This window comes from Palaemon carinicauda, chromosome 39 (assembly GCF_036898095.1).
Source record: "Palaemon carinicauda isolate YSFRI2023 chromosome 39, ASM3689809v2, whole genome shotgun sequence".
Taxonomy (NCBI): Eukaryota; Metazoa; Arthropoda; class Malacostraca; order Decapoda; family Palaemonidae; genus Palaemon; species Palaemon carinicauda.
This window is the reverse complement of record NC_090763.1, coordinates 64058706-64068705: the sequence shown is the minus strand read 5'-3', so window position 1 is coordinate 64068705 and position 10000 is coordinate 64058706. Positions and strand designations below refer to the sequence as shown.

Sequence of the window (10000 nt, the reverse complement as noted above, 5' to 3'; positions counted from 1 at the left end):
TTATTATTATTACTTGCTAAAATACAACCCTAGTAGGAAAAGCAGGATGCTATAAGCCCAAGGGCTCCAACAGAGAAAATACCCCAGTGAGGAAAGGATATTATTATAATTATTATTATCATTATCATTATTATTAACATTATTATTATTATTATTATTATTATTATTATTATTATTATTACTTGCTAAAATACAACCCTAGTAAGAAAAGCAAGATGCTATAAGCCCAAGGGCTCCAACAGAGAAAATACCCCAGTGAGGAAAGGATATTATTATAATTATTATTATCATTATCATTATTATTAACATTATTATTATTATTATTATTATTATTATTATTATTACTTGCTAAAATACAACCCTAGTAGGAAAAGCAGGATGCTATAAGCCCAAGGGCTCCAACAGAGAAAATACCCCAGTGAGAAAAGGATATTATTATTATTATTATTATTATTATTATTATTATTATTATTACTTGCCAAAATACAACCCTAGTTGGAAAAGCAGGATGGTATAAAACCCAAGGGCTCCAATAGAGAAAATACCTCAGTGAGGAAAGGGTATTATTATTATTATTATTATTATCATTATTATTATTATTATTATTATTATTATTTTCTTTTATTACTTGTTAAAATACAACCCTAGTAAGAAAAGCAGGAAGCTATAAGCCCAAGGACTCCAACAGAGAAAATACCCCAGTGAGGAAAGGATATTATTATAATTATTACTTGCTAAACTACAACCCTAGTTGGAAAAGCAGGATGCTATAAGCCTAGGGGCTCCAACAGAGAAAATACCCCAGTGAGGAAAGGATATTATTATTATTATTATTATTATTATTATTGTTATTATTACTTGCTAAAATACAACCTTAGTTGGAAAAGCAGGATGTTATAAGCCCCAGGGGCTCCAACAGAAAAATTACCCCAGTGAGGAAAGGATCTTATTATTATTATTATTATTATTATTATTATTAATTGCTAAAATACAACCCTAGTAAGAAAAGCAGGATGCTATAAGCCCAAGGGCTCCAACAGAGAAAATACCCGAGTGAGGAAAGGAAACAAGGCAGAATTAAATGTTTTAAAAACAGTAACAACATTAAAATGAATATTTCCTACATAAACTATAAAAACTTGAAAAAACAAGAGGAAGAAAAATAAGATAGAATACTCAGGTTTTCTAAGCGAGAAAAGGCCAACTTCTAATCGGCTGTAGCTTTAAAAGGCCAACCCATAATTAAAAATTGCCAAAAATATAACATTTAAGACCAGACTTTCTTTTTATGATATTGCTAACGGCCAACCAATTTTTTTAAAAAAAGGCCAAATTTTAAGTTTTTGTCCTAAAATGCCCAACCTAGCAACCCTGAGTATAGTGTGCCCGAATGTACCCTCAAGCAAGAGAACTCTCACTGAAAAATGGTATTTATAACGTGAAAACTGACATGTTACTTAATGTGACACTAATATTTGCATGCTTGAGTTCGACGACCAAACATGACAGGCTGCTGAAAGACGAGCTTGGGCAGCGCATTTATGCTTTTATATTGTCATTTTTCTCGTAAATATACCCATTGAGTGTACTATAGCCAATTTTTTTTTAGCGAGTCAGATTTGCATAGACTGGTATGGGTGCCCTTTTAGCTCGGAAATGTTTCCTGTTATCTGATTGGTTAGAATGATGTTGCCCAACCAATCAGCGAACAGGAAACTTTTCCGAGCTAAAAGGGCACCCCTGCGGGTCGTGCAAATCTGCTTCACTTTAAAGAATTGACTATAGGCTACTTACTTTGGGTTTTTTCTTTTTTATTTATTTATTTATTTATTGTAATAGTAGCAGTAGTAGTTATTCGGTTCTATCATTTCCGTTTTTTCCAGTATTTTCGTGTGTTTTTATTATTGCTAGTAAAACTACAACCCTAGTTGGAAAAGCAAGACGCTATAAGCCCAAGGTCTCCAACAAGGAAAAATAGCCACAGTGACGAAAGGAAATTAGGAAATAAATAAACGATATAAAAAATAATTCGAAATTTAGATAAAATATTTTAAAAAACATTAACAACATTAAAACCGATATTTTAATATATAAACTATAAAAGGAGACTTATGTAAGAATTTCCTTCCTGACTGTCCAAACACTTTAGTTTTATCTTTCTCTTTTTGTCTCATCTCATCTGAGATAAAATCTTCCCGTTAAACACCTTGATAATCTAGACGTGTCTTATTATTATTATTATTATTATTAGCAGCTAAGCTACAACCCAATTATTATTATCATTATTATTAGCTAAGCTACAACCCAATTATTATTATTTATTGTTATTATTATTATTATTATTATTATTAGCTAAGCTACAACCCAATCATTATTATTATTATTATTATTATTATTATTATTATTATCTAAGCTACAACCCAATTATTATTATTATTGTTGTTGTTATTATTATTATTATTAGCTAAGCTATAAACCAATAATTATTATTATTGTTATTATTATTATTATTAGCTAAGCTATAGTCCAATAATTATTATTATTATTGTTGTTATTATTATTATTAGCTAAGCTATAACCCAATAATTATTATTATTATTATTATTATTAATATTATTAGTAGTAGTAGTAGTATTATTAATATTATTATTATTAGCTATGCTACAACCCAATTATTATTATTATTATTATTATTATTATTATTATTATTATTATTAGCAGCAGCAGCTAAGCTACAACCCATTTATTATTATTAATATTATTATTATTATCACTAGCTAATCTACAGCCCTAGTTGGAAAAGCAGGATGCTACAAGCCCAAGCGCTCCAACGGGGGAAAAAATACCCCAAATATAAATAGATAACCAATCACCTCGCGTCTCGTTTCAGGACCACGCCGTTGAAACCTACTTGATCAAGAGAGATGAGCCCATGAGGCAGAGACGGCGAGGACCCAAGTTCTCGCGAGCCAGACTTTGGTCAGAAGACGAGCGGAACTCGGTCTCCCATGTAAGTGTGAGTGTCTGTTTTCCCTTCGATTGGATTCTTGTGATGCTGATTCGATATTTCTTAGAACAGAGTCTGAAGCTGACTGCCGATGCTGACTGCTGACTGCTGACTGCTGCTCCTGTTGGATGGCTTTTGTCTGAGAGCGCATGCTGGGGTCGAAGGCATGTCCTTGATATATTTACTCTCTCGATTTTCTTCTTTATATTTAGAAGCATTGTGATTTTCCTTTCTTGCATTTCCCTCTTTTTCAGGCTTGAATTTATCCAAGAATTTGCGCACATTTAGTTTTGACTATTGTATCCTTGCGTAGTGTAGGCTAGATATGATATTTATTCAGACAGTCTTTCCATCCCAACTCCATTATTTACTGAATCACTAAATGGCGCAGATACTTAACATAATATTATCAAGATATAGAAAATGTTACATCACGGAAAAGTGACCAATTTCAATACATCCCCTGATAAATATTAACCCATATAGATTGAATGTTATAGGGAAATAATAGGTGGCTTTTCTCATCCTTCCCAAAATAGCTGTTTTGTACACTGAAGTTCACTGGTAAAGCCCAACTTGTGACTCCCATACAATGTCCTTTATTTCGAAACCTTTCTCTTAGGTTAAAGCATGACATCAGGGACTCCCATAAAATGTCCTTTACTTCGAAACATTTCTCTTAGGTTAAATCATGACATCTAGGACTCCCATAAAATGTCTTTTATTTCGGAACCTTTTTCCCAGGTTAAATCATGACATCTAAGACTCCCATAAAATGTCCTTTATTTCGAAACCTTTTTCCCAGGTTAAATCATGACATCTAGGACTCCCATAAAATGTCCTTTACTTCGAAACATTTCTCTTAGGTTAAATCATGACATCTAGGACTTCCATAAAATGTCCTTTATTTCGAAACATCTCTCCTAGGTTAAATGTTGACATCTAGGACTCCCATATAATGTCCTTTATTTCGAAACCTTTCTCCCAGGTTAAATCATGACATCTAGGACTCCCATATAATGTCCTTTATTTCGAAACCTTTCTCCCAGGTTAAATCATGACATCTAGGACTCCCATAAAATGTCCTTTATTTCGAAACCTTTCTCCCAGGTTAAATCATGACATCTAGGACTCCCATATAATGTCCTTTATTTCGAAACCTTTCTCCCAGGTTAAATCATGACATCTAGGACTCCCATAAAATGTCCTTTATTTCGAAACATTTCTCCTAGATTAAATCATGACATCTAGGACTCCCATAAAATGTCCTTTATTTCGAAACCTTTCTCCCAGGTTAAATCATGACATCTAGGACTCCCATATAATGTCCTTTATTTCGAAACATTTCTCCCAGGTTAAATCATGACATCTAGGACTCCCATAAAATGTCCTTTATTTCGAAACATTTCTCCTAGATTAAATCATGACATCTAGGACTCCCATAAAATGTCCTTTATTTCGAAACCTTTCGCCTAGGTTAAATCATGACATCAAGGACTCCCATAAAATGTCCTTTTTTTCGAAACCTTTTTCCCAGGTTAAATCATGACATCTAGGACTCCCATACAATGTCCTTTATTTCGAAACATTTCTCTTAGGTTAAATCATGACATCTAGATTTCATAGACGTGATGTAAATATGAACGTAATAAATTAGTCCACTCTGGTGAATTGACTTCGTGTATTTGGGCCATATGGCCCGGCGTTGGGGCCTAGAAAGCATCCAGCGTTCAGTTAAAATGAAATCAAAGGTAAAGAAGAATCCTAGAAAGTGGTTTTACTTTAGTCAATTTTTTTTAGTGAGGCAAATTTGCACCGACTTGCAGGGGATGCCCATTTAGCTCAGAAAAGTTTCCTAGCAGCTGATTGGTTGGACAAGATAATTCTAACCAATAGGAGAACAGGAAACTTTTCAGAGTTAAAAGGGCACCACTGCGAGTCAGTGTAAATACGCCTCATTAAAAAAGAATTGAGTATACACTGGTGAGGTGAGGACAGTGTTACCTCGTTGATGTCTAATTATAACCCCCCCCCCCCCCCGCCCCTTTCCTTACGGGTTGGGGTTGCAAGAACCCGTGTCTGGCCGAAAGGGGGCGCAATCTACAACAACAAACCCTCCCCCCTATCGTTTCTCCACTCCAGGTATGGCCCACTACGGTGGAGGAATAACTGGGCACCAAATTCACTGCTAAGGTCAACATTAACATACTGGATTTTAAGGGACTCGTCTACATAGTCCCTCTTCTTTCGGTTTAAGTATCGAACGCTGATCCTTTAACGTACGACCAAATTTCACAACTACTCCTACTATTACTACTACTACTACTACTACTACTACTACTACTACTACTGAGAGAGAGAGAGAGAGAGAGAGAGAGAGAGAGAGAGAGAGAGCAACTTTACTCCATAGAATATAGAAAATAATTCCATATGTATCACATATTTTTATTTTTCAAAGGAGGAAAAGGATTTGAACACTTTTCTTCATTTGGATATCATCATGAATAACTAAACTTTAGTTCGAGTTCAATTCCAATAAATTAGCATACGGAACTGGCTGGCTTGACATTTGGGAGGTGGACTTCTTAACTTTAAATGGATTATTGTTCATTTAATATTTCCTTCGAGGTTGTCTGATGTGAAAGTTATAATTGAACGTGAAATTCAACATCCAATTTCATCAATCCCGCGGAAATAATTGAAAGGATTCAATATGAATATGGATTTAATAATCTAAATTATCACTTAATTGTAAAAGAAACCCTTGTTACATTGAAACTGCATATGATGAAAAAGAAAAATTAGTTTTGTAAGAAAACTTTTCCAGGAGAACGCTGTTAAACTTGTTTAAAATAATCATTTGTTCTGCATTTAGGAGAAAATTTGTGCATTTCATGCCAGCAATTTGCCTCTTTTATTTCTATAGACTGAAAAAGACCGCAATCACTCCACCGCCACGACTGCATCTAACTCTCCAAGCCATCCCCCGTCGATAAACTGCCCAATCATCACAACCACCGAGGCGACGCCAAACCACCACCCGCTGGAGCCAAACCACACTTCCTCAGCGAACCACAAACCAATACAGACCCACAACCAAGTAGGTAGTAGTAATAAGCAGGTGGTCCCAGCGTCTCCGAGCAGTAACTGCGACTCGACTAATAGCGTCGGATCCCCGACGTCCACCAGCAGTAGCAGCAGCAGCAGTCCCTCAGATAGCGACGAGGAAGGCGAGCCGAAGAACTCCGAAGGGACCGACAAGGGCAGCAGTACCACGTCCCCGACGCCGTCTCCTACGGGGGCGTTAGAAGAGGACAATCCAAATGACTGGACTCCCGAAATACCATTCGAAAATGTAAGTTCTGTCTTAGAGTATTATTTCATTCTAATTTTTATTACTTAGAATGTTTTCCTCGTGTTTGTTTTTCTTTTTGTTTTAAATCAAGTTGAAACTAGATTTTTTTACATCCATTTTTGATGATTCATTTGAGTTGTGACCTGATGAATGCCTTGGATATTTGACTTGTTCATAAACTAGCTTTTCCTGTTTTTTTTTTTTTAATTTATTTTGAAGAAAGTATTGCTTGCTTCCTGTTTTGAACACAGTGACTGTAGTTACGTACAGTACATTAGAAACTAGCTTCAAGCTTAACCTGCCTGCAGTAATTACTCAAAGTTTGTTTTATTTATTAATTTTTACTTATTCAAACTCATTGTTATGCATTGTTTTGTGGTTTCAGTAAACTGTATTTTAGCAATCATTTGCATTTTATACATAGATGTTTTTGTCTTTGAGTGTATTTACGTTTTAAAGTATACACTGTTATAATTTTCTCACATATTCTCATCATTATTTTATTTGGAAATTTATTTTGACATCAATTCGGGCTTTAGCATTGCAACTCACCATAACATCACATTTCTGGAACATCACTTAATTGTCTTTTATTTCCATCTTTTTTTACATCCTCGCATAAACGGGAAATGTTACATCCTCGCATACACGGGGACTGTTGCCGTGTTTACAGCTGCGATATTACGCATTGTTGTGGAGTAGTGCCGCCAGTTACTCTGTGACATTGCGTAGGAAAAATCTCCCTGCACGCGCAGTGGTGAGGTCCAAAACTCCTTGATATCTGTCATAGCCTCTCTTTAGTGACTGAGCGCCACCCCCTCTTAAACGTCCGTTTAGATTTACTTGCATTACTTGAAATTATAAAGGACGTGTGTATGTGTGTACAAGTGAAAGAAGGTCGTGTCTGGACATTTCTCCGTACAGATACGGCCGTGCATTCTGTATACAGTTATAGACGCCCTTTTTTACAGCTTTAATGACTGTACAGTACAGTAGACTTAACTAGCCTCAGACGCCTGGTTTCTCTGAAGCTCTTATTCGATTGTTGCTGCAATTTAGTTTGAACAAAAAAAATTAAAATCTAATCAGTATTTAATATTAGAAAGCACTAATATTTATTGTAGATATTGGCAACCACCAGGGATTTTGGTATTTTCATAAAAACCCTTTTTATTGTAAAAAGCAATATTGGGCCATGTTTTATATGATTATGGTATTGATATAAAATTAGCTGAATTATAATTGGATTCGGTTATAATTCCATGAGCATAATTTGATTTGTCTTTTATTTTAGCCGGGAGTTTCCTCTGCCTCTTCTCGTTCTAAGGATTATAACTTTTGCGATAGATCGCCCCCCCCCTACCTGGTCCATAGGAAACCCCCCCCCCCCCGACTCTCCTCTCTCCCAGCACTCCCTCCCTCTCCCTGTTCTATGAATTATTGCTTGTAATTTTAGGAGGTATTTTTTTTTAATTAATATGCCTCCCAATACATTACAGAGTGGTGGGTGATAAATGCATAGGAAAGCAGTGTTATTTAGAGGCAAACGTAGTGCATATTCCCTATTTGATAGATAAAAAAAATAATTGATTTTTTATTAGGCCACTCAAAAAAGTCACTAACTTTGCACTTGTGACGGTTCATGATATAATTTAGGGAAGCCATTGTGGTAGCTATAAAGGCTTCTGTTTGTTAATTAAGTTATTGAACTAAGGAAAGTTAAAATTGATATTAAGAGCCTCTCTGTCCAACATAGAAATCAGGTTCGGGGATGAGAGTGGGATACTGGTGGATAATGACACCTGATTAGGGGGGTTCATTTCTGTTAAGTACACGATACTGATATATTTTGAACATTGCAAGTATTTGAGGATTTTAGAACGGCCACAAAATGTGTATAGTCAATTCTTTTTAGTTAGGCAGATTTGCACCGACTCACAGGGGTGCCCTTTTAGCTCGGAAAAGTTTCCTGATCGCTGATTGGTTGGACAAGATAATTCTAGCCAATCAGATAGCAGGAAACTTTTCTAAGCTAAAAGAGCACCTCTGCGAGTCAGTACAAATGCGCCTCATTAAAAAAAATATAGTATAGTTAGCGTAGCTAGCACTGTCAAAACCACATTATCATAGCACTTTGTGAATAAGAGTCTTCATCTTCTTGTGGATGAAAATCGGGTTTGTTGGTATATATTTTTAAGAATAGTCTATTCCTATAATTATTTGGTCAAACAAAAAGCAACTTGGGTTAGCGATCTCTTGCTTTAGGATACACTCGGCCACACTATTCTATCTTGTTTCTCTTCCTCTTGTTATTTTGAATTTTTTTTATCCTCGTGTTATTTTCAAGTTTTTATAGCTTATGTATGAAAGATTTATTTCAATGTTGTTATTGTTCTTAAACTTCTCTTGAACCTAGGGGAAAAATAGAAATACAATCATGTTTATTCTGGAGACACTGGAAACTAAAGCACAACAACACTGAAATTGTTATTAACAAGTATAATTGATTACGTGCCGAACGTTGTTCAAGCTGGTCGTTCTCCCGATGGTTTGGTGTTTTATAGTTTGCTTTAAAATAATTCCAAAAAATCATTTTTGGTTAATTTGAATGCATATATTAAAGTATATTTACACAATAGCGTTTGTGCCTGTGTTTTCTACTAGTAATAATGCGGGAATTGTTTTAAAATATTAACAATTAAGATTATGCCACAATCTTTTATATCAGATTTTATGCTTTTTTAAATTTGCGGAATCAGGATTATGCCACAATCTTTTATATCAAAATTCGATGTTTTTTTTTTTTTTTAACATTAGATGAAGGTATTTTTCATTATTAGGCATAATCTTCATATTGAACACTAATATAATCAGTCTATGAAATCTTAATTTACCATGGTTCAAATGAACCTCATGTTATTTATCAATATAAATCAATATGTCTAATGTAATGTAACAAAAGATATGCTTATAAAGAAGGTAGTAGGAGTCCTATATATACGAAGTGTGCAATTTTTAGGGAACAGACCTGGTACCACAAGAGTTTTCTAAGTATAATTACTATTATAAGATTTTTATGGAACAGTTCTGTTACCACAAGAGTTTTTAAATATAATTTTAGGGAATGGTGCTGGTACCAGAAGAGTTTTCAAAGTATGATTTTAGGGAATGGTGCTGGTACCACAAGAGTTTTCAAAGTATGATGTTAGGGAATGGTGCTGGTACCAGAAGAGTTTTCCAAGTATAGTTACTATTATAAGTTTTTTTAGGGAATAGTTCTGGTACCACAAAAGTTTTTTTAAGTATAATTACTATTATAATTTTGTTAAGGAATAGTTCTGGTACCACAAAGAGTTTTCTAATTATAATTACTATTATAATTTTGTTAAGGAATAGTTCTGGTACCACAAAGAGTTTTCTTAGTATAATTACTATTATAAGTTTTTCATGGAACAGTTCTGGTACCGCAAGAGTTTTTTAAGTATAATTATTATTATATTTTTTTAGGGATTAGGTCTGGTACCACGAGAGTAATACTTACTATTATAAGTTATTATTACTCCCTAGTTATCGTGCTGTGAGGCTAGAAATGATTTGCCAATAGCTTTTTGTTTTCCTTGTAGTTTACAATATAGACC

The 10000-nt window shown here is 34.5% G+C and overlaps 1 protein-coding gene across 1 annotated transcript in view; it reads left to right on the top strand.

The window, feature by feature from the left end:
* Positions 1-10000, top strand: part of LOC137631231 (adenylyl cyclase 78C-like) — a 76241-nt gene that overhangs the window by 9824 nt on the left and 56417 nt on the right. The window contains exons 3-5 of the mRNA XM_068363000.1: positions 2891-3010; positions 5934-6362; positions 7036-7119. Of these exons, the coding sequence (XP_068219101.1) occupies positions 2891-3010; positions 5934-6362; positions 7036-7119 (633 nt within the window). The remainder of the gene's footprint in view (positions 1-2890; positions 3011-5933; positions 6363-7035; positions 7120-10000) is intronic.